At 34.0% G+C, this 25,779-nt stretch overlaps 2 protein-coding genes across 10 annotated transcripts in view; one reads left to right on the top strand and one right to left on the bottom strand.

Moving 5' to 3' along the window:
* The window catches only part of LOC116302491 (rho guanine nucleotide exchange factor 12), a 46,927-nt gene extending 30,124 nt beyond the window's left edge, over positions 1-16,803 (bottom strand). For 5 of the 9 annotated variants that reach the window (XM_089033974.1, XM_089033969.1, XM_089033970.1 and 2 more), the window contains exons 1-13: positions 16,414-16,803; positions 15,840-15,936; positions 8,293-8,397; positions 7,674-7,723; positions 7,390-7,447; positions 7,050-7,109; positions 5,512-5,576; positions 5,362-5,439; positions 5,184-5,234; positions 5,007-5,081; positions 4,307-4,492; positions 3,073-3,159; positions 989-1,198 (exon numbers count right to left, since the gene is read on the bottom strand). In XM_089033974.1, the coding sequence (XP_088890100.1) occupies positions 989-1,198; positions 3,073-3,159; positions 4,307-4,492; positions 5,007-5,081; positions 5,184-5,234; positions 5,362-5,439; positions 5,512-5,576; positions 7,050-7,109; positions 7,390-7,447; positions 7,674-7,723; positions 8,293-8,397; positions 15,840-15,873 (1,059 nt within the window). In that variant the 5' untranslated portion in view covers positions 15,874-15,936; positions 16,414-16,803. The remainder of the gene's footprint in view (positions 1-988; positions 1,199-3,072; positions 3,160-4,306; positions 4,493-5,006; positions 5,082-5,183; positions 5,235-5,361; positions 5,440-5,511; positions 5,577-7,049; positions 7,110-7,389; positions 7,448-7,673; positions 7,724-8,292; positions 8,398-15,839; positions 15,937-16,413) is intronic. The other 4 variants (XM_089033972.1, XM_089033976.1, XM_089033977.1 and 1 more) reach the window with 4 other exon arrangements.
* A 563-nt stretch (positions 16,804-17,366) lies between these two features.
* LOC116302519 (transmembrane protein 164) lies at positions 17,367-25,412 on the top strand. Its single transcript, XM_031711838.2, has 6 exons — positions 17,367-17,822; positions 20,248-20,297; positions 20,574-20,640; positions 21,857-21,938; positions 22,957-23,057; positions 23,688-25,412. Exons 1-6 carry the CDS (start codon positions 17,478-17,480, stop codon positions 23,868-23,870), a joined length of 828 nt encoding a protein of 275 aa, XP_031567698.1. The 5' UTR covers positions 17,367-17,477; the 3' UTR covers positions 23,871-25,412.
* Positions 25,413-25,779: the final 367 nt, after the last annotated feature.

Raw genomic sequence — 25,779 nt, 5'->3', positions numbered from 1 at the left:
TAGAAGATTCTTAGCATTACTCAAATCCTACATTTGGCAGTATGATGACTGGATAGAGTAATTTTGCATAACTGTAAGACATCACAGCAAACAGCACTGTTAAACTAGTCAAAACACATAAAATCACTGGTCATTCTATCAGATTACTTGGACACTGCACCATACCAGTTACCATATGGCACTTTTGAATACAAAGAACCTTTTTACAGTTATACAAAAGTTATAAATGCTGCTCTAATTGAACTACTACCTCCATATTACACTAAATGTGCAGTGATTATTATACAGCATCTATTCAGACAAGCTGTTATGAGTGCAAACAGTAGATACAATAACACAGGTGCATATAAATAATAACATAGGTTTTACAACGCATTTGATACATAGGTGAACTTCAGTAGGCGAAACTCATACATACTGTAGGTGAACTTCAGTAATTAAAATAATGAATAGGCGAAATTATCGGTGGTTACTACATATATATGCACATAAGGGCGAAGTTTTTGCATATGGCTGCATGCATAAACTATGATCCTCTTACATATATATACAAGTATATCAAAAGTAAACCTCTTATAGAGATTGTTACAGTCTTGTTTTTTTCTGGTACTTTTTTTCCAACTAATATCTCATCAGAGGAAAAGTTCTGAAGTAAACTTTTCCGTATTTTTGCTTTTCAAATAAAAATCGATTGTAAAGGGTCCTTGTAAACCTACACAATGTTTTGATGTAATGATGGCCTTTATAATTTTACCTTCTTTTAATAATTTGATAAACACACAAGATACAAATAAAATACATAAAAGTGCAATGAAGTGAGTATTTCGATTTACCAACAAGTTGATCAGAATTGATTTAAAGTAGCATCTATAGTTTATAGCAGCTGTGAATGCCTTAGCTAAGGGTACATTTCTGTCGACTGGATGCAAGCAGCACTTAGGGTGTATTAATATACAGCAGTTAGATTCTTGACAAAAGGATAACCAACCCTTCTATTCAGCAAAGCTCTCTTAAGAAATGAAGGTGAGGAGGGAGGATGCAGTCCTGCGGCACCAGCACTTGACAATTCTTCAACACTATACTTCTTGCCTCTTGATTTCTTTCTAGAAGTCCCAGAGTTTTCCTCTCCTTCAGCACGGAAAAATGCTTCAGGACTAGAATGCTGGCGTACATGATGACTGGGAGGTGGTTCTGTACACTGTAAAGTTGGGACATATGATGGCATGTATGGGTAGCTTCGTTACATTATTATTAAGAGGTTTATTAGCAGTTTTTTGCAGCATTGTTAATGACCAAGCCATGTTTGTTGAAGAAGCATTGATATTCTATAAACAGTGTTTGCATAATGCAAGTCAAGTGCTGCAATCATGTACACATGGAATATATAGAGGATATTACATGGGCGCGTGGAGATACGAAATTTATCTTCGAGTGTTGAAAAGATCTCTCACAAGTGAGTGCAGTGAACGAGTGAGAGATTTTCAACACGAGAAGATAAATTTCGTATCTCCAAGCGCCCATGTAATATTCTGTTCATTATATATTTATCCATAAAATCAACTTAATAAGCTTTTTTTATTATATAAAAAAATTTTATTCATAAACTAATAGCTTCATTACACATGGTAACGATATTTTCACATGTGAAAATAACATGTTATTTTCACATGTGAAAATATCAGTTTTTCGAAAAGGAGAAATATAGGTATTTTATGGATAATCATATGATAAATTGGTTTCTTATATGCAAAGTGTTAAAGTCATTCATATATGCACATACTATCCAATTGCATAAAATATTGTAGTAGTATGTGAGTTGGGATATTAAGGAAGTTTCTGTCTCACATTATGACAATGATTGGTTACCAATAAAGAGGTAGAGATGATAAGAAAAACATTTATAGTGCAAATCCAAAAACTGTGCGCACGTAGAAATATTTTAGGAATGTTCTATTTTTCTTTGGCCAATCAGAATTGACTTTATGACCACAAGTTAACGGACAGATAAATATAATGCTTCTGATTGGCTGATTAAACATTCTTGAAATATTTCTAGGTACCATGGTACCTAGGTACGATTCGCACTGTAATGAGTCATTTAAAAATTCGTGAACATACTGATTGTGAAATTGCTGTGAAGTTAGGCATAAGAAACTGACAATAAATTATCAATGATAATTTCTCCTTATCCTATTATCCTTATCTTTTGAATTAGGAAATCCAAAATTAAGATTGAATCTATGGATTCTCGTAGTGTAACTATAAATTGGTTAACTTGTAGACAACAAAAGTAACTGATTAATGATTTGTTTGTGCTTAGGTGATCAGTTTAAAATGGTCTATTGAACATTCTCCAAGAACAAACAAACTTTATCAGGTAGTTAAGTTCAGCAATAATTTATACTTTTTTAGAAGGTTTTTGCAGATAGTACATAAAAAGAACAACCAAATGTTTGTAAATTCCTGTTAATATTTAGTTGTTTAAAGTAAGCAAATATATTTTCTAATATTTTTAGGAACTAAAATTGTCTACTATGTGACCCCCCCCCAAGATTATTATTTGGGATTGTGTGTGCAACACAGTGTATAAAACAATGTATTGTGGACATTACATGAAAACTGTTGCAGACATTACCCTCTGGATTGTTGTCTTAAAATTCAAGTTTAAAGTTGCTTTAGTGTAGTAATTAAGAAGATAATATGTAGTGATTTCCAGATACATCACTAGCTCTAGATTATAGTGAGTAACTTTGTGTTTATCATTGATTTAGATATGTCATGCTAAGAATTCAACATGCATTAATGTGATCATCATCATAGTCATTCTCATTATCAATATATAACATCATCATTCCTAATCATTGAAATAGTGACCAGAAAAAGCTATAGTTCTGGGAATAGAAATCAAGAGCTCAGAGTTGTTTTACTACATTTAATTCATTCATTTTAGATGATATTGCAAGAAATGTGCTTGCCAGCAATTACAAACAAAACTTAATGGCAGTTAATAATTAGTTAGTAATTAGAATATAGGTGCAAGTTGTTATTAGTCAGTAATGTTAGTATACTCACTAATGTGGCAGGTTTTTTGCGTAATCTCCCAGGAAGTGTCCTGGACTTAGTTGACTTAGAAGCTGATTTATTGTCAATGAGCTTGGACTGTAGATCATTAAAGCAATTATCAATCATAAATTAGCTAATAGATAGAAACTTTCCTGGTGATTAGTAGAGTTAATGTAGAACTTAATGTATAACCTTTCTAATACCGTTTGGCTTGTCAACTTGTTTCATTGCATACCGGTCTTTTCAATCCAGTCTTTTCCATCTACATGTAGGTCTCTTCATTTGATTTCAATCCACCTAAATATACATTTGATCCACCTATATATATATATATATATTATACATTTGATCCACATACATACACATTTGATCCAACACAGTTATGACATATTTTATAGATATTTAGGCATCACTTAACAGTGTTTTCTTTCAGAAATATTACAGAAGTTTCAATGAGTGAACAAAGCATAGTGTTTGCTCATGTGAGATATGTTTCGTTGCTTACAAAGTATTTTCGTTTCTGGTTTAATGTTTTTAATCCCAATTTTCACTTCCAATGGCAAGTCTTTAGCCAAAAAATTGTTTTCTACCTTAATGAATATTAGTCTCCTAGTCAATAAAGTGAAGGAAACCAAGTGAAGGAATATCAGAAAGTCAAAAAAAAACCTTTAGACGCAAACAAATACCTGTGTTTCAACAAGAGTGTTACGAATCGTCAATGAAACTGGCAGGTTCATTCATTTAATTGTGTCTTGAATGTAACATAGCCTTTCAGTGGAAGTTCATATTTCGAGTCACAGAGTGATCAACAAAGAACGTTGAATGCTGACAAATCGTTTTGCTTGCTTTGATGCAAGAGTTGTCACCAAAATGGTCAAAAGAATGTTTGATAAATATACTTCAAAGTAGTTCCATCGTAGCTTCTATAAGTAGAAATGATGAATGTAGCATCTTGTAATCACAGCTTGACAGGTAGTCTGCATTTTATCCCTGAGGCTACATATACTTGATTAACATACGTGGATCGAGAGTATGTCATGTGCATCAAATGTATATATATATATATATATATATATATATATACGCATTGAATGTGTATTTAGGGTGGACCTAAAACACTTGGATCGAAAAAAACTTGGATCAAAAAGACTGTGGGTTGAAAACATTGGTTACCATTTTATGAGTAGCATGAAATAAACAAGGAGGAATAAAACAAAAGAAGAAGAAAATCAGTCCAACTTACTTTGATCTGATCTGTTTTGTACTTGCGCTCAGGAGGGAAGGGAGGGACAAATTTATCAGCATCTGAATTTTCATTGGGGATATTGCTCTTCATTTTTCCTATCCATTCTGAATCAGACATGGATGCAGATCTGAAAATCGGGTTTTGTGTTTGGCCTGGAGGCGCAGATTGAGACCCAGCTGATGGCTAAAAATAACAATCCAATAACAAAATGTGAATGGCATGTGATTATTAGAGATTTTGGCTGCAGGTTGGTGCTACATAATAGGTCCCAGGGTCCCATTGCAACAATTTCCAGCTTCCTCAAAATCTCTATTCTGATTCCACAACCAACCCAGTAAGAATTTTTTAGTAAAGGTCAGACTTTAAGGGTGATCACTACCAGGGTTTTTTACTTTCCTCAGCGGTTCTTCCACGTCCCACTCAGCAGGGTTAGATAATGTAGAAAGATGGAACTACTATTTTATGTGGTAATCTGAGCCATGTAAAGGTCTCACCATTTGCAGATTTTATTACCTCAGGTAATAATGTGGAACAAGATTCAAGTAGTAGTTATGGTAACAGCATCAACGATTATCAGTGTCCATAAGTTACTGCTTATCCAATCAAATTGTTGGGAATGGTAGCTATTGTAACAGTATCAAAACTTATAAGTTTTTCTCTAGAATATGTATAACAGTGTCACAACAACATTATTTACCATAGAGTAATCTTTTCCAGTAAGAGCAGCAAGTTCTGCACCAAAAGCTTTAATACGTGTAGTAGACTCTGCAAGCTGAAATAGACAACACATTACTAAACATCAAGTTATTTATCAACATATAAAAAGCTAGAGAAATATGAATGTAGTTGCTAAAGGTGAAACTTGCTTTTTTACCTGTTTCTGCAGTTTTTCCGATGGATTTTTCATATATTCCTCTCTAGTTTGCTGCAAATCAAATGTTACATCAACTATAATCTGGAGTGCATACTTGTGATTAGATACTGAATGTTTAAAATAAGAATTGTTGAGAATACATAATATAGTGTTGACATGAGTCACATGAAACAGTTACCTCATAAAATGCCTGTTCTTGAAAAAGCACACGCTCAACAGATTGAGTCTTGTCATCTTGACAGTGATCTCTGGTAGACTTTTAAAGAACAATGCAACACATAAGAATGGCTAAATATGTTAGTGGGATACATTTGCAAACTGTACTTACAGGAGGAGAGGAGGGAGGTACCTGATCTCTTGGGATTATTTGATGTGAAGCAGAAGAATTTGTTTCTGAAATAGAAATGAAAAATAAAATTTACATTTTTTGAGATTGATATTTTTATGTACAAGATTTCCATAACATAGATGTAAAACTCTTAAATATTACCACAATGATAATTATCATAATGATAATCTTTTATTTGTAAGAGCAGGCTGATTATTTTGGCAGCTTTTGCTGATGTGGGCCTCCTTTAACTCTCACACTCACTGCCACTACATTTACTATTTTATGTACACAACCCACAACTCGCACGTTAAAGTTTATGGAGGGAGGATGAAACTTTTCACATTTGCTACTAATTTCTATTTGGCTTCTTAAATTATGGAGGCTTCCCACAGTTTATATAGTACTCAACCTGTCAACTTTGGACGGCCGTAGCTCTTTATTTATGCAAGCAACCACAATTTTGAAATTTCAACCCACTTACTGTACAGAGATTGAAGTTTGTAAAGATGTTAACTTCAGAACAAATTGTGAATTTAAGAGGAAAATTTTAGGGGAAAATTAATATAACTCAATATATATAACACTTTATATCTGATAACAATTTATAATGACTAAAGAAACTCTATGCAAATTTAAATAAATAAATAAATATATATATATGTAAGAATTCATCCAATAGAAAAACTATATAATGTACTGATAAAATAATTCTAAATAATAATAATAATAATAATAAAATTAAAGGATACAACGCTATTGCAAAAGAGTAATGTCATTTTAAAAGTTTAGATCAAATAAGGTGTAAAATTGCTGCTAATACAAAATGTCACTGTTCGTTGCTATGGTAACTCGGACTCCAATGAAATGCACTTCATTAGAAACTTTATTCTTCATATCCAGTACGTGGGTGAAATTTCAAAAGTATAGGTGCTTGCAAAAAGAGTTAGGGCCATCCAAAGTTGATCGGTTGAGCACTAAAAAAACTGTTGGAAGGCTCTTCAAGTGTCTTTAACCAAAAGCAAAATCCAAACTAAAACCCCACTTTTTGTAACAACCTAACTAACCTACCTGGCTACTGTATATACTATAGTGATTATTATCTGCCTAAATATACACTGTACACTGCACCCCAACCTACCAAGACATTATTATATCTAGACAATTAGAACCACTGTTAAGGATGTTAGGTTTGCATATACATTAAGAACATCAAGAATATAATACATCAATTTGTTTAAAATATGATTCTACTCATTGTCTCCTTATTCCTTTAACGTGCTGCTACCAAGTGTATTAACAAAACACTGTGACTTCATAATTTTTCCCCCTCGTATTTTGAACTGGAGGCAAAGTTGAATAAATAAATAAATACACATGCACATGCACATACATATACATAGATAGACAGATACATATATACATATTTCCCATATTTTCCTTGCCATCAATGTTCTCACTAAAAGGTTTTTAACTTCCTTATGCTACAGGAAGTTCAATTTTTAATTTGGTTAAAGTGGTCAGGACTGTAAACCTACCAGTGGATAGTGAAGTGGCTGGGGGCCTACCAAGTAGAGTAAGAGCAACATATGAACCAGCTGCAATAAAAAAAAAATCATATTTAAAATAAATTGAACCCTAAAACAACCCAACTCTAGACTGATCAATGTCACGGCATGTCTAACTGAGAGACTGCATTAGAATCTTGAAGTGTTGGGTTTTCTGTTGGATAGACAACTAAAGAAAAACCCCTGAATCAAGGGTTAGACCCAATAACACTTTTTACATGTAACACAGAGTCCTGTAATCAAACCCAAAATCCAAGAGGTGAGAGGCAAGTGCACTACTGCTGCCGAGACATATTTAAAAGATACTTACATTTGATAAGTTTAACAACTTCAACATGATTGGAATAAGTAACGACTGTGCCATTGACCTGTAATCACAAAATATTTACTCCTGTTAGTACCTAAATGCTTTGTTACAAACAGATCTGATACCTTTGACCTTTATCACACAGCACAATTTTTATTCAACTGAGAAATTGACTCTGATGAAAGGCTATAAAGGGGGAAATGTATTTGTACATCTAACATAATTGCCAAATAAGAAAGGCCCATGAGCAATCATTAATATGTATTAACATTGGATATTATTAATACCTTGATGATTCGGTCCCCGACCTGAACACCTGCACGCTTTGCAGCACCATCTACAACAGATTAAGATGATTTAGATTTGTACATGTGTACCAAAGGTATACTATGGAAGATTGATTTGATTTCTATAAATAAACTGTCAAGATGTTTTCATTCATCTAATGATCTGTTACTTTTAAGAATGCTAATTACCATGTACATTCTTATATTGGACAATGTTTTTCTGTTTCAGCTCCTGAACTAAGGAATTATAGTGAAGTCGCCTGTGTGTTCGGATGCCTGAGTTAAAGCCGCCCAGCTCAGACATGGTTCTATCGCTTATAATACATGGTCTAGACGCCCAGAGTTGAAGTCAAACCAATAACAGAAATATAAGCAGCAGAAAAGCTTTATAAAACATTCGTAAGGCATTTTAGATTAACTATGGGCTAGGTGCGACCGCAATGAAACAAAGATTGAGTTGATTATTTTGCTAATTTTTCATCATTATGATCTAAAATTCCTATTTAATTCCATTGTATCCATCGTTGTTGTTAAATTCATATACAGTGCCTAGAGCAGTTCCTGGATAGAGGCTTTTAAAATTATATCATCATCATCATGTATTATTATATGTACTAACCATCCTTAACAGACTGGACATAGACTGGGTTGTCACCGGTAACGGTCAGACCATAACCCCTCTCATCCCTCTGTACTATGACACAACGCTGTATCAAATGCTGACCTGAAACATAACAATCAAAGTGCATAAATACTAATAACTCACTGTCTTTAGATGTGCAGAAATAACCATCTTCTGGATAGCAATAGCAATAGCAATAACAATAATAACAATGATAACAATAATAACTAATAATATCTAATGATTATAGGAGGCAGTACGGTCGAGTGGTCATAGCATTGGTCATAGAGTTGGTGCTGGGTTGGAGTCCCGCTAGCTGAGACTGTATTTGTCCTGATTCCTGATTAGTTCAGATTCAGTTTCTCGACCATTCTTGTAAATAGCCAATTGGTTTGCCTTCTTGCCAGTTGGGATTCTTAAAACACTTTATGTTTCTTTGATTATTTCTTCATTTCAGTTTATTAATTTGTGAACTACACTGTATTATTAAACTCAGACTTGATTCTGCATCTCATTAGTTGACATGTGCTTCGCTGGCTTCACATGTGGTCAATTTTGTCATTTTTTCAATATTGTAACACCACAATCCCTGATATGATGGATCTAAGATTCGAAAGCTTGGAAAATAATAAATATATGTAGATGAAACAACAACTGAATATTAAATGACACCTACAACAAAGAAACTTTAAGGTTAATAGCTCTTATTTTACAATATTATGCATAACCTTTCGTCCTAAAGATGTATTATAAATTATTGATTCTAAATTGAACATATATTATCTGAACTATATTTAAAAGTTGGAGTTGCTGTAGCTTATAGCGGAAACTTGCTGTGTTCCAACATGATCAGTTCAGTATCCAGTTGTCACTAGAACAGTCATCACATCTTTTTTTGTACATCTGCTCTGACACTAACCTTTCCTCCTTCTTTTTATTAAAATCTAAACCTATACTTTTCAAGTGAATCAAACCAGAGTCTTTTTTTTTCAATTTGCTTGGTTGCACTATTTTGTCAAGAAAGATAATGAAGAGTGGTTCAAGAGCTATTCCTAAATAATCCTGATTTGACTTCCAATATTGATGTTAGAATATCAATGGGAATATAGGAAATATATCATTCAAATTTTAGATGTTTAAAGACAACAAAACAGGAAGATCTCTCAATACCATTAATTTGAAATCAATTACTGTGTATAGATGTAATAGTTTCATAAATTGTATACTCACAGGAATTATCTAAATCCTTCATTAACAGTAATGTCATGCACACCCTGACCAAATTGATTGGTTACTAGTCTTGATTGATAACTAGATCCAATGTGGGATCAAGTATTCCTTATTACGTTTGTTATTTTTTTCTGGTGCATTTGTTAATCCACATAATCCTTTTAAAAATATTCTATCCTCATTTACACATTTTTAATCAAAATTCAAATAGTGCTAAAGGAATTCAATATCACGTCTATTTTGCCAGAAACATTCTTGACAGGGAATATAAATAAATTCTATAATTAAAGAAAAATCATTGAGGCAATAATTTCCAAGAAATTCAAGCAAGAAGAAAATGTTATAATGTTGATAAGAAATGTTGATATGCTAAATCCTAAAACTTTATAAAAGTACACAATAAAAATTTAAAGTCAAAAAGCCTGTTATTTTTAAGCCTGATCAGCAGTGTCATAAAACATAATTATTAAAAAACTGTAAAAGGTCATTACATGTTTGCCTCTTAAAACAAGATCTTGAGGGCAGGGTAGACTGGGATACCTGGAAGAAGGGAGTGGAGGAGATGAGCTTCCAAAAAAACCAGTTGATAAGTTGATAGGCATTGCGTGTCATGCATTGGAAAACGACATCGAAATATGTGATGTGATTTCTGTGTTAATCTACTTTGGCGGTTTTGTTCAACGGTTTTTTACAGAAAAGAATGATTTCTTTTCATTATGCATGTCACACCATTTGTCAAATTGCCCAAACCTGCCAGCTGTCATGAAACTGTACTCAACTAAATATATTACACTCAGAAAATGTCCATTTACCCGCCAAAATAATAAGCAAAGCTTTGCTACACATTCAATTAGAAAAATCAATTAGCTTGTTTTTATTTGTTTCTATAACTAAGAGATTGATTCTTGATGCAAATTACCCAGTTGTTTACTGAGACGACGTTCATGTGTCTCATAGTGACCAACTCGTAACAAAATCAGGTCGCAAAAAGTCTGACTGCTGAAGTCCTAAGAAATCAATTTATTCCTTGGAAAACTATTTATTTACACAGTCGAATTAGTGAATTTGTAGATGCAAATTTCTTCAGAAATGTTTTTAGACTGGTCTCCATTCAGTTCTGTCTATTTTCTCAAATAATAGGCTCTTGCAAGGGTTAGCCAACATATACAGTAATTACTTGTTAGTCTCTTCGTTTTTTGCTCATCTTTGACTATACATTTAACTCTCTAACGAGTAAATAGTGCAAGATCTCTACAGTAAGCTTCACAATGAAGCACGAGTCAAAATATGTTAGCCATTTCCAAAATGGCAGTCATTTTCTCAGTGGGGAAGAATTCAAAACGACAACTACCAACAAAGTAAATCACAAAATGGCCGGAGGAGAGAGTTTGCAACTAAAACGCATCATGATCAGGGTGATAATTCATGTGACCCTGCCAGTCTAGATTATGACAGTATCAATCATGCGTAAACAACTCATTTTCATCATGTCGAAGTCTGAACCAATCAAGATCCCTATTGAAGGAGGCCGTAATGCATTTTACACATTTTACACAGCTACCACAGGTATACCAGTAATAAAGTTATGGTACTGTAAATTTTATTTTATGATTAAAAACAAAGTATCTAGCATAATTTGGCCCTCAAATTGAACATAAACATAGCTTGTATTTATCTTCAATGATAATCCACTTCAAAACGTATTTTTTATAATAAACATTCAATTAAAATAAAAATAAAACAATATATTGCACAATTCATTATAGAATCGTGATAGGTTCAATTCCAAGATGGGTACCCTGTGTTACTATGGGGTTTGGTTGCCTAGTTAACCAACTCATCCTAGGTTACCATGGTAACTGATTCATACTGGATGACACTGATAGTGTAAATCATGACTGATTGCCATAACCATCAAAAACCAAATGAAGTAAAGAATTAGCATAGTTGGTATGGTTCATAAATATAATCATATTTCCTAAATTTTGATATTCTAACCTCAACACCATTTGAACAGGATTAAGGGATCCCCTTATTTTTACTCTTTTAATGTCTTCTATCTTTTAAAAGTTAATAAAAAATGGTTTTTCTCTCAGTTTAATTTTAATTCAACTGAATTTGTGGCTGCCATTTTGACAAGGGCCATTAAAGTTTGTCTGTTGGTTCCTTGAACTGGTTCTCTTCTATGCTTTGAGGGTTTTTCTCTGGGTTTGTTGGCTTTCCTCCCTCCACAAAAATCACCTTCCAAATTCTAATTTGATCTATCAGTTGCCTTGTAATTAGGCCCTAGACCTGTAAGGCTTTCAGTCCACCTCAGAGTGGTAAAGTTGAATAATTTGTTTTTTAAACTTGCTTGAAACAATGGTCCACTCTGAAACATTCAGTCCAACATGAGTTCAATGGAGGAATAACATGTACATTTACTTCAAAATTCAGGGAAAAATAAAAGCAGTTATTGTCCCTCAAAGATATGACCATTTTCCTCTGATGAATGGTGCTCCGAAATATGTACAAAATTGTACAAAAACGCATTGATGTCAACAACTTCACGTTAAGTTTTCAATTGATGTTATGAAAAGCATTTTTAAAGCTTTTTAAAGCTTAGAATAATGACCTAAACTAGCTGTTGCATATTGCAAGTAGAGTGCTGCAAGTAGGCATGAAGTGATTCTGGGTTAATTTATGGTGGCTGCATATTGTTTATCTAGTGCCTGCATCTGTGATTTACTTGTCATAGTGTAGCTGATGTCACAATAATACTGACAACAAGCATATAGCTGTCTCTAACAATATACATATAAATTTTTTTATATTTGAATTATTATAAATTAATATTTTACAAATAGATGATTAGCTATAGGAAGGTAAACAGCTAGTCATGGGGGTCAAAAAGTAAGCTGGCATTTATATAATACTAACTTCAATCAGTGACAACACCTTAGTAGTAGAGATGGATTGAAAACATCCAAATAAAATCAATCTTGTTGAACAAGGATGCAATTTTTCACAGCCGCTGTTCAGAAAAGTGTTAAAGCTAATAAAAAATTTTTTTGCTTTCCCCATAAAATGTCCCTAAATTGTTCGTGAGATAGATAATAAATGAATAAACTGTTGAAACAATACATAAATTTGAGTTTGACATGATTTAGATTACATGACTTGTTTCAATTAAAATGAAATAAATAATGACTCGCTCACACAACATGTTGAGTTCATTCTGTAAATCCTGTATAATAATTTAATGCATATGCATTGGGTGTCAGGGTTGAAGGGTATGTAAACCCCTGACCAATATTTTGTTGTTTATTCAAAACTCTGTTATGCAGACATTCCCTATTGAGTGGACATCAAAAAGAGTTTCCACTTATACTGGTACCACCACTCTATTAAAACTACCTAGTATTTTAGCCTATATATATATTATCATCGAGCTATGTCTTACAATGACAATTCCCACAGCGTAATATTACCAAGTCACCTGAGAAAACATTAGAAACCTAAAAACTATTAAGTCTATTAAGTAAGTCAGATGCAGTGCGTGAAGATCTCAAAAGTAAAAACCAACACTTAGTAGGCTATCATAAAAGCACATGCAAAGGAAATTAATCAAGGAGGATTAATTACTGTTAAAAGATCAATATTTTTCTATAATAATCTGGGTTTTGACATGCCCAAAGTTAAGTTAGAATATTATACTATTGTATCAATAATATTCCAAGGATGCAATATATACGATAAGATGCTCTTGGGGATTGCACTGGGTTGCCTGGATTATCCTTTCTATGTACACTTAAAGTGTTTTTTAACATCCAAACCAGTAAAGTGGAATGAGATTCGATTAGCAAAAAAAATTCATGCAAAAACTATACAGATGCGTTGGCATATATAGAAACAGCATTGCATTACTGACATTACTACTCTCCATCTTGAATTAAGCATACAAATCTTGACCTCCTAAGACACATAGTGTCTGATGAAATAAATATATTCATTTCAGGAACTGTACATGGCCAAATAAGCGACATAAATTCGTTAAGAAATGTGTTTAAATGGTTATTTGTTTTTGCTAACTTTCTAAAGTTCTCGATCTCTCAATTATCGATTATATTTTTGAAATAAAGTGTTTAGTAATATCCAAACCAATAAAGTGCAATTGAAACTTGGTTAGCAAAAGGATTTAAAACTCAGCAAAAAAAGTATTCTATGGCCAAAGCTACCAGCTGTATTGCTGCATAGTATTTAGGTAACGATGTATTCATATATAGATCTTTTTAACTAAAATGGCTGAAAGCCATATTTTCCTCTAGGCTCTACTAACCCATGCGATGGTAGCATGAATACTGCCGACTGAGTAGCTGTATTAATACTAATAAAATTAATATCTGAATTACAATCCTAGAAATCTTCTTTTACCGCTCAATTATATTACTCCTAAAGCCTGGAGTATCAGTCTCAGCTGCTGAACCACCATATGAGCCATGAATCTATGAACATGTCATTCAAATCCATATATGAGTACTCTTGCACACAAAAAACAGGCATTTCATGACTGGGCTGCCACAGGCAACCCAAAAAAATCATTTATTACACTTTTAGAGTCGATAAAGCTGTGAATAAAAATAATATCAGTGAAGTGATACGATATCACCCTCATGGTGAACTGGAAATTGTACATTTTGTCATTTTATCGACCCTAAATGTGTAATCGACAAATTATTACATGTTAAGAGCCTGGTATCTTTTCTATTCACTCGTTTTCCATATGATACCACTCACTCGCTCACAGACTTGCTTGTTCGCGATATCAGATGCAAACTAGGGAATAAAAACAATTTCAGGCTCTTAACATGCGATAATCTCTATTTACTTTTTTGTTCTTATACATTTTATAGATTTGGAATACATCCTTCAAGTGATAAGTCAAATATAATATCAGTTGTAATTTTTCATGCTTAAACCAAAGATCAATACATATTATTAAACATTAAAGTAAGATGAATATTTCTTAACCCTAAAAGTGCCATAGCAAATCATCCCCATACAGCAATTATTCTGAGGGATTCTACATCACTATGTTACACTGGGGAATAATATTTTTGTCACAAGACTAAAATTATATTGTTGCAGAACACAATATCTTTGGACAATACTAAGTCTTGGAAATCTATTCTAATCAACACAGACACATTTTGGAATTTACCTGTATAATCTAAAAACCCTTGGGGGAATTGCTTAAATATGTATATCTATGTGTATATGTTATGTTAAGGAGTTGATGGAATCATTATTGTATATTTTAGTTTTCAGATCCAGACATAAAAAAAATAAAAAATCTAACAAAGTGATTAAATGACGACAATATTGGCCTCAAAAGGAGTGTGTTGTTGAAATATCCAGTAGATCATGAATATTGTATCGACGAAAAATTAAGTGAGTATACATATCTATATGTGTACCAATCAATATATATCTATCAATAACAATCAACATATTTATAATCTACATATATCTACAGTATATCTAGATATCTAGATATATATATATATCATTACCAATCAACATATGTATATTTATATATTATTAAAGTTTCGTAACAGAGAAGATTGGAATTATTAGAGAAAAGTAATGGCGAGATAAAGTTCGAAAAAACCTGTAAGTATGATCGGCATTTATAAAATGTGCGAACGAAAATAAACAAAAAGCGAAAAACCGTGAAATGTGCCGTGTACCATCAATGACACCAAACAGATGTACACAAACCATGCTGTAATTTAAAATATCTTGATTTTGACAGTCCAACTCGGCACAGATTCGTGACAGACTCTACCAAGTTGAATAATGTGGAACAAGCAATTTGATACAAACCACCTCGGGAATAAAGAATTCTTCATTCTTATACAACTAGTCAACTAGAAATAATCTTACTTCTAGACAATAAATAAATAAAAAGTCTTTAAAATTTACTATAAAAATTAGACTCTATTCCAAGATATGTTTGTATTTTTTGGGTTCGTTTTCACCTAAATCACAAAACACACGAGCTCAGCTTGAAAAGTTTTGGAAAATCATATGCGATTTAATATCTTCAAAAAAAAGCAGATAAAGCTAATCAGAAATTTAAACAATAAAAAAGCAAAAAATATGCCATTAAAGCGAAAGGCCTCTACTTTGGTATCGTTTCTGGGCAAAAAAGCAGAAGTGATAATTGGAGTTTGAAAACCGAAACTTTCAGAAAAGAAATTCTCATATCAGCGATTGTGGAGTTTATGGATGCCTGTGCTGGAAGAATTATTGGTTTTATTTCGTTTTCTTACCTTGCAGCTGGAGATCAGACTGACTTGAATCCATGCTGGATCCTTTATTTTTTGAACTCCAGTAAAAAATTTGTTTGAATCAGAAGAAATCGTCACCCTAAAAAATTCCAAAAGCACGCCAAAATTACCTTGAGCAATTACCAGTGTACATTGGCAAGTTAACATTCCAGTATTTAAGCAGTTCAATGTCACTCGCTAGTCTAAAACAACTCTTGTAAAACCAATACATAACTAATACAAGGACAGACTATTTCTTTAGAGATCCAAATTGTAAAAGCTCTCCTCTCTTGCTTGGAAGTCTGGCTGTTCAGCAAATCGGAAAACAGTACCGAAACATCGTGATACGATTCTTTCCTTCCTCTAACATCACAGTTCTCTTATCACGTCATCCCTTCACTGACCAAAAGAGCAGCATTCCATAGGCTTAAAACCACAAACTTTCAGCTTTATACTTGAATTTTAGCAAAAAAATACCTCAGAGCTCGAAAACAGAACGTGAGTTGTTTTTGCGCGAACCATGTACGAAGTAATGATGGGTGAAACGAAAGTTCACCGGCAAAAAACTCAAACTTACCCTTCTGTTTTGAAGAAATGGAAAAGTTGGCCTTTACCGACTCCATCCTACTGGCAATTCATTAAATCATCAAGTCTGTGAATAGCTTCAAATAGTGCTAATTATCTGTACAAGACACAGGCAATACTCCAAACACTCCACAAGGACAACTCAAAGAAGTAAAATTTATCTGCCAAAATAAGCAGCAACGGGGTCTCAATTCTTTTCGAAACACCACCACAGCTATGTTACAAGCCTAAAGCCTCATGCACTATTGATTTGGAACGATAAGATCTGATAATGGTGCAGTTGTTTGAGGACGAAGTCAGATAAATAGCTGCAAACCATTGAATTTATCTCTTGTGGATTTATTTGTCCAAAACCAAGATGGCGCTCAGATCCTTACCTATGTACAAGGCACCCCGCAGATCAAGACATTCCTATGTCACGTGTCACAGGGTGGATTTTTGAGCACAGAGTCTTCCGGCTTTTTGGTCAGCGGGCTGTCGCCTATTTAGGTAGGTCCTTCATATAGTTGCACAGTAGTGTGTTATTTTCCTACATATTTTGATACAGTATCTATGTGCTTCATCATGCTTGACTATGCTTGAATATGCTTGACCATGCTTGACTATTGACTATTGACTATATATATGTATAAATCATGAAACAATGAAAGCTAATTACAAAAAGAGGCTATAGAATAAAAGATAATAACAATGATGTAATTACATGAACAAAAGGAACAAGAAAGGTAAAAAATGTAATTAAATAAAAAGTTTTGCACACTTTGCACATTAAGAGATGGTTGAAGTCTTTGTGTGATTAAAAAGTATTATTTTTATTTTGTCTTTATTTATGAACAACCTTCGCTATGAATTTCGACCAGCAAAATAACATCATTTGATTGGTTATTATCCATAAGTATAGTTATCTGCGTGTAAGCGAGGCTCCATTCATATACGTCACACAACCATCAGAAGGAAATAATAAACAGTCCAGTGCTCTATAGAAAACAATTGTTTTTCTTTCGGTTCAAGTATGCCATCAAAAAATTTCTCAATACAGGTCAAGTAAAGCTCGAAATGCTTGAGACTAGCTATAATTACATTTTAGATATTGCTTATGGTGGCGTAAATCACAGTTTGCCGGGCAATGGAGGTCCCGAGTGTGTAGGGTTCCTATCACTGAGACAAAGAATCGTTGAAACGCTTTTCTATGTGACGTTCGCATTTTTTGTATTTTTAAAGACTTTGCCACATTGTAAGATACCGCACACCTTTCCTACTCATAAGACCGGGTCTGGACTAGCAAAAAGGATTCTTTTGATATTGATGTGCATAACGTTTGGAATCGAAGTTGGGTTCAAAGTGGTCACGAAGCAAGTGATATATTTACTCAATCCTTGCCACGTTTTATCGGGCTTACAGGTAAGCAAAGCATTCATCTGACATTTCTCAACTGTCACTGTAATCTAGCAATGAATGATATTCGTTCGCTTTAAAAAAAAATTATTTTAAATTTAAGCTTAGATAAATGATTGTGTTGAAATGGAAGTTTTCGTGATGTGATTAGCATATTCTTCTTGGCTTTTAGTTGAGTGAGCTAGTTCACAATATTTCCCTTTTATTTCCTCGTACTTTTAATTGAGCTTTTATTTTAGGATCCTATTCGGCAATAAAATTCTAAATTTATATATCAAGATATCAATACAAAGTGATTCTTATTTTTATTTGCACTAGACTTGAATGAAGTCGATTACATATAAATCATAAATAAGTAAACTTTACTATATTGCCTCGAATTCAAGGTCTAATTGATCAATTTTCGTACCAAAAAGATAGAGAAATACACAGAACACACCGTGTTTTATTACACGGCCGTCCGTAGATGTATAATTCTAGAGAACGAGTAGTTTAGCTGGAATTATGAAAGAAATCTAAACTTCAGTGGAATGTGAACAAGATGTTGAGTTTGGACATGATGCGGGACCAGTCTTGTCATGTCATAATAGGATCTTTTTGGCAGGAAAGGGAGAAACTACGTTGAAGCTAGGTCTATTTGTGACAACCAATGTTATAAATTTCCCAGTGTTTTTACAAGAGAATGCTGAAACAGCCTGAGCATGTGTTATTCAATGATTCAATAAATTTGGTGGCAAAATCTGGCATGGCTTTAATATCTCCTTTACAGCTTAGAAGTAAGCTTTTTTTCTACAAGCACAGAAAAAGATTATGAATTTACCAGGAGTTAACCAGGAAATGTGTTAGTTATCATCATGTCTCTTTTCAATGCCACGTCCTGGTTAGCTCAGTTGGTAAGAGCGCCGGTCTGTTGTGTGGGAGGTTGTGGTTCAGCACTCAGGGTCTTAAAATAACCGAGAAGGTGCTGCCTCAGTAAATACATTTGCAAATGGTTAGACCAAGTTTTCAAGTGGCTTGGATGACCAATTTAAATGGCCGTCCCATCTCTCCACACTCATCATTACTAACCAATATCGGAGGGACATAAAAGAACCACTGAGGACTTAAAAAGAAATCCTGGCATTGACCACCCTCAGTGCCTAACCACTTCTCATTCTATGAAGCGCCTTTGAACATATTCATATGGTAAAAAGAGCGCTATGTAAATATATATCATTATTATTATATCATTATTTCCATTTGATATTCCTATTTATACATTAAGTAGTGTTTAAAAAATGAGTAGGAGTGTTTTATCAGGTATCTACGAGTCTACGAGTTTTTTGAACTGCTTAAAACACTCATGAACAATTTATAAGATTTTGGTTCAACTGGAGCCACCATACACGTCACGAACATGGATTTTTATACTTCGATAGAGATTTGACGTCACGGGCATGCGCAACCAGATTCAATAGAAGCTCCCACACGTTGGATATTGCGTGCCAAGGCAAAGACAGGCACGTTAGTCAAAGATCTTTAGGGTTGACTATGACCTTGATGAAGCTCTATGTATTCATCTAAACTTGGATGCATACTTCATCCCTGATGAAGTCATCCTCATAGTATTCGAGTGGTCTTTATATAAAGACACGTGTCTTTATATAAAATCACTTGAATACTAATGAAGAGGACTTTATCGGGCATAAAGGTTCATGCACGTGACGTGTATGGTGGCTCCAATTGGACCATAAGCTTATGAATTATTAATGAGTGTTTTAAGTAAATTAAACCTGTACTACATCTATCTCTCAAAAAAGAATTGGGAATGATATTGGAATGTGAGATATCTCATTAACTACTAATATATATTTTTCATATGTGCCTCCATGGCAATTACTTTATGGAACAGGAATGTAAATATACTTAATCATATAAATCATTGTGATTTTGAGCCACAAACACGGGATTAATATTGGCAGCTAGGGTGTTGGGAAACCTGTAAACAATGATAATACATAGGTTTTGTATCACAATTCTCTTTTTGCAAGGTAATTCTGAGATGACAATTCAGAGACAGGCCCATTATTAGGGGAGGTTGGATAGATCAAATGAAACCCCCCTCCCCCTTTCCCCCATACACAAAAATGCAATATGATCCAAGAATACAGAAAAATGTTTTCAAGATATTGCATAAACTAAGATCTTGATAGAAAAAGAAACCTCCCCTTTCAAGGTCCTAGCAATGTATAGGAGAATCTTGATACTCAGCCTAAATAAGAATTGTATTTGTGCAGTGTGTGTGGGAAACTAGACTGAAAGGAATTAGAACAAGCCTAGAAAAACACCCCAATTTAATTTTTGAAGACAAGATTGCATATGCATTTTTATCTTACATAACTTCTATTCAGCTGAATTAAAAAGCAATTCTTATTTTCATTTATTTTTACAGATTTATTTATTAATTGCTCCACCAAGCAAAGTGGTTTATAGTGTCTTCAGGTAATGTTTAGAAAATTAACTATTATACCTAAATAGTCTATGAAAAACAAAAACAATTATTTCATTTATTATGATAATTATATAATTATTTATACAAAGATTAAAGGCATTCACCTTGTATAGTAAATGTCTGTGGTTTTTCTATTCAGTGTCTTGTGGTTGGTTCAAGGTTGCAAACCATTCACTAATGTTTCAGTTTGAATATCAAGCTTCTGTTCAATCCACAGCAGCTGAAGCAATCAATTATTTATTATTATTTTATCTTATTTTTATCAGAATACAAATTTACATTATCTTTGGAGCTTTACTGGCTGTCGTTTTTCCAGTTGTGAATACTAGAACTGTAAGTTTAAACATATTTGGTTTCATATTAATGATTTACCCCCCAAAACATTAATTATTTTTTTGCCAGAAGCAGGTTATATTTTCTGGGAAAGGAGGTATATTTAGTGAGAGGGAAAGCATTGATGAATGTCGACAGCAACATATGAATAAAAGGGTCCTTCTTATCTGACTGATCCCCAGTTGTCTCTCTATACTGCAGCCATGCACAAAGAGTCAAAAGAAGGGAAGAAAGAAGGCCTTTGTGTGCACTGCTGAGCTGGCGTATTAGAGAGATGACTGGGGACGAGTCAGCCTTCTGATCAAACGTTTATGAAGTATATTAAATTAAGGTCTCACATCAAAATTATTACTATAAGAAAGGAGTTATGGGAAAGAGTTTAATAGATATGCATGTATATCAAACGTGCATTGTGGTATGGAGTGAGTTTATTAAGGGGAAAACAAAGCCAATTCTTGAATGCAATGGTTTTGCAAGTAATAGATGACTTCCACTAACAGGTCACATGACCCTAACTCCCTTAAAACAAGCAGTTTTGTCAGAATAAAAAAACAGAAATGAAAAGAGCATCTCGGCATTAGTAGGAAGGCGGAGTTTCAGCTCATTATAAGCGAAACAGGAGAAATGGCATTGAATATAAAAATTAAATGTTTTGTAAGGATTTGTATGGGAAAATGCGCTGGACGGCAAAAGCTTACCAGCCAACATTTTTCCCATAGAAGTCCTTGTAAAATATTTGATTCAAAACTTAATGTCATTTATCCAATAGTCAACATTTTGAGCTGAAACTTGCCGTCTTGCTAAAGTTGAGGTGCTCTTTTCATTTCTGGAGTTCATTTTGTCTCATTTGCTCATTTTACGGGCGATGGGGTCACACGACTTTTTAGTGCAAATCCTCTATTATAAATCAATTGAGGTCCAGGCTTGAATTTGGGGTATATAGGGAAATACAAATCAACAGTAACTTGGAGGTGTGGGGGTAATTTCATTGGGGAGAGGGGGTGGGGCAATATTTAGAGAGAATCAGAGCATAATGCATGATGCACCCATAAGGTAAGGTTTGGCTTTGAATTTGGGATTTAGGATATAGCAAATAGTACACATATCAAATGCTTGGGCACGTAACATGCAAGCAAATTTTTAGAAAAAGTTACAAGTTATTTTTACAATCAAGTAATATTTAATGTTATTAAAAATGCTATTTTTTCTTTTTAAGTTGCCTTGTGAAGTTGAAGTCTATTGGATACAACATCTACTCATCCTCATTGTTGTACCCTTCTTCCTAATATCATGCGAAGGTTGAATAAAATTTAAATAATCATATAAAATCTAAAAAGCCACTATTTTCTTGCTGTGAAGAGGGGGGCCCTGGCCTCCCTGGCTACACCCTCGTAGTATTCACTGAAAGAGAAAATCCATGCGTGTCACTCCTGTCAAACACTTTATTTAAGATGGGGATCTCTTCCCTGCGAGCAGAGTCTCTCTTCTCTTTCTCTCCCTTCTTTCAGGCGGGGAGGAAGGAGACTCTGCCGACACCACCGTCCAGGATCGTGGACGAACAAAACCAGTTTTAAAACCGGTTTTTTTTTGTAGTGCGCATGAGCAAATGTAACACACCCTGGCGCCAAACGTTGTTTGACAAGAGCGGCTGTCAAAATCATGACAGCGTTGCTAAGTTACGCTTAGAATGTTGGTAGGTTGTCAGTTGGTGGTGGTTCGTAGGTTACCAGTAGGATGTCGGTAGGTTGGTGTTATCTTGACAGTAATTTGTTGGTAAATAAAATAGTGGCAAGTTGGTGGTAGGCTGTCACTAGAGTATAGGCCAGTTAATGGTAGCTTGATGGTGGGTAGACTGACACTGTGTACTTCTGGCCTGTACTGTAGTCAAGTTGTTGGTAAGTTGTTGGTGTTTTTCAGGTAGATACCGATAGAGTGATGGCAGGTTGTCAGCAGAATATTAATAGGTTAATGGTGTTTGGTTGCCCTAGCAACCTACCAACGTTGATTTGGTGGTTATATTCTTTAATATTAATGGTATGATTTAGGTTTCCTGAGTTAACCAATAGGTTTTTCTCAGCTACTTTTTTTCTAAAAAATTATTGGTACGCTCGTGCTTAATCTTGAATATTTCAAAAATGACTGTCGAAGAAATCCCTTCTTAGATTTGAAATCAGCATTAAATTTTGTATATAAAATTGTGATTCAAAATTTTTTCAATAGTAGGCAGGCACCTTTAGTTAATCTATTCACCACTGCTTTGGCCTATGAAATCATTATTCATTGGAACTCATCAAATTTCGTTATTATTTTACATAGGCCCTTATGTTCTGGAAGACTTTTGGGACTTCAGCTGGGCAACACTAACTTACTGTCTTTATGCTTTTTACATGTTTCTTGTTTTACAACCACTTGGAATGGTGAGTACAATTTACAATATTTAAATAATCCAGTGTCCCATTTCTTCTTATCATACACAGTGTCACATACAGTACTTAAATTTACCACCAGTATTGTTTAAAGTTCTACTAGCATTGGTGTTGTAGAAGGTGGGATGTACATCAGGGAGCAGAGTAGAGTTTTTCATTTAAGAGGTTGGGAATGGGGAACTATTCACACTAATTTTAAGGCTAGCAGCAGTTTTGTTGAAATGTTGATGGTGATTGTGAGCTGAAGTCTTACTTATCTTGCCAATTTTGCCGTTAAATTGCAATATTAGTCAATGCCAGATGCCCTACTGAATGTAGTCAATCAATTTCTCACCATTACTAGCATTACTTCATCCTGGTGTACGAAGCCTGGATAGCGCTATCCAACAGATAAATCTTACCCAGTGGATAAATTTATTGGATAACAGCATCGACTTATCCTCTGGATAAGGATTTATTCTCTGGATAGCGCTATCCAGGCTTTGTACAACCGGGCCCTGGCAATCAACAGACAGCCTTCCAATGGTGGACAATCTGATAACTTCATAACATCTCATCGGAAAGAAAATCTAAACAAATATTATTAATATTTATGCAAAAAAAATTTTTTTTGATTTGCAGCTGAGTCAAGTCAATTTAAACAGCACAGTTTGTCCAGCTGTTAGTGATCCATTCAGTGGCCCATACTATAGGATGATTGCTTGTTTATACATTCCAGCTCTAATCTATCTTGTTGGAAAAGGTGTATGTCTTGCTGGGAATGTGATGCTGAAAATTCTTTCTAAATTTGAAAAGGTTGATTAATCATCAACATTAATTTGAATTATTTATGCTCCTAAGTAACCTTTTTGATTATTTAATGAATTCATGTCAAATAATTATAATTGGTCATTATAATCAGATAACTATCAGTCTTATGCATGCATTTATTATTATTAATATATGAATTATTCAAAATTTTATGAAATTTAACATTATCAAATTGAGAAAGCATTATTTCAAATTATATATATTAAGGCCCTATTAGGAAGGGTACTATGTCATTCCTCTGAATTTCAAAACTGCCTTTGTCACAGTTTTGAAATGTTGTATTGCATGTTGGTATTTACCCATAACAAGGCCTTGCTGTGGATGATTCATTAAAGCAGTCCGTCATGTGTGGCTGTGTTGTCAGATTTTCAAGGCCATGTATGTAGCTAGTTAAATGTTTTACCCCTAACAGGGCCTTTCTATTTTGATCACTTGGGTGGCATAGCAATATTCGGTAAAACATTTGCCTTTGACTCTGTAAGTCCTGTGTGTAGTTTTAGATTAAATATTCAATCCATGAATGCACACATTGCATTTAGTTTTTTTTTATTTGTTGTTCTCTTCCAATGCCATGCATGCATACATGAGAGAGTTTGGTTATAAGTTGCTCTTTTTATTGATTAGCTCAAATAATATTAAAATCTACAAAATTCCTAGCTGATCATATTCCTTCCTATTCCATATCATATTCCTAAATTAACAGAATTTATATAGTTTGTGTAGTTTTTTACTAGCTACTGAATGCTGCATGAAATCCTGTATCTTATATGCAAGGAATTTGTTGCCAACTCAACAAATGCAGATCAGACAGACCTACTTACACTAACTTTCATTAGGTAGTTTAAGCATACATAAGCATATTAGCTATTATGAGATTGTGGGGGAAATTGGATTAAGCATGCATTGCTGTGTATTTTGGCACTGATTTAGTGGACGAAATCTCCCTAAAACAGCCCCAAAATGTACTACAGTACCAACTTTACCCAATCTTCCCCTCAACCTTGGAATGACTAATATATGTACAAACTAGAACAATTTCCTATGGCAATCAATGATTCTTGATATTCTGGGAACTCGTACTATTTCAACAGCTGGTGTGAATTTAGATTTTTACTTTTACTGTCAAAAATATACAAGGTATGACTGATTATTTTTGATTGGCGACAGCAAAAGACCAAATTTCAGCATGCAGCTTGCAACTACCAAGTTGAAAGAATATTGAGAATCACATGAAAGCGATTTGCATTTGTGCATTTGCATTTTGCTGGTAACAATTTTCTATTAATTCCTACTACATTCCTGTATTTGCCATAAGTAGTACTCAAATACTCATTCTTATCTTTCTACAATGCAACATATTATATATCAGCTTGAAAAAAATTATTTTATATTATCATTAAAGAATATTAATGTTAACCAAGATCCAGTAACCATAGTACTGAGCCCCAACCAGCCTCGTTTTCTTGTTTCTGGCACATATTTGCCTGATTTCTTTGAAATTGGTGACAAAATAAAAATTATATATATTATAACAAATGTATTCACATAATAGTATGAAAGAAGATATAGGGGTGGTTCACCATTTTTATGCAGGGAAAAAAGGGGGTTAATGTAAATTGTTCCTCGTGAAAGGGGGGAAGTCAGGAAAAATCAAGCATAGGGCATACCCCTGTTACTCCAGTCCCCCTCCCTCTAAATAATGACCAGTCTCCTACTTGATATGGACTCGGCATCAGGGGTGGATCCAGGGGAGGGTTGCAGGGGGTGTGCACCCCTCCCTGATTTGACTTTGTGCCCCTACTTCGAAGAAAACCAATACTGTTTTTTCTCTTTGTAAGAGGTGCACCCCTCCCTGGGTTAACACTGTGTGCAGCACCCCTCCCTGAACAAAATTCTGGATCTG

Source organism: Actinia tenebrosa, unplaced genomic scaffold (assembly GCF_029948245.1).
Source record: "Actinia tenebrosa isolate PJP-AT-01 unplaced genomic scaffold, QUT_ActTen_1.0 PGA_scaffold2__45_contigs__length_23673736, whole genome shotgun sequence".
Lineage (NCBI taxonomy): Eukaryota > Metazoa > Cnidaria > Anthozoa > Actiniaria > Actiniidae > Actinia > Actinia tenebrosa.
The sequence above is the reverse complement of the archived record's forward strand: the minus strand, read 5'-3'. Positions and strand labels throughout refer to the sequence as shown.

Excerpts from the sequence above, each read along its gene's own strand:
- LOC116302519 (XM_031711838.2), top strand. The coding sequence starts at position 17,478 with ATGCTTGAGACTAGCTATAATTACATTTTAGATATTGCTTATGGTGGC. Across the intron at positions 17,823-20,247 it reads ACGTTTTATCGGGCTTACAG|ATTTATTTATTAATTGCTCC; the intron begins GTAAGCAAAGCA and ends TTATTTTTACAG. Across the intron at positions 23,058-23,687 it reads TTTTACAACCACTTGGAATG|CTGAGTCAAGTCAATTTAAA; the intron begins GTGAGTACAATT and ends TTTGATTTGCAG.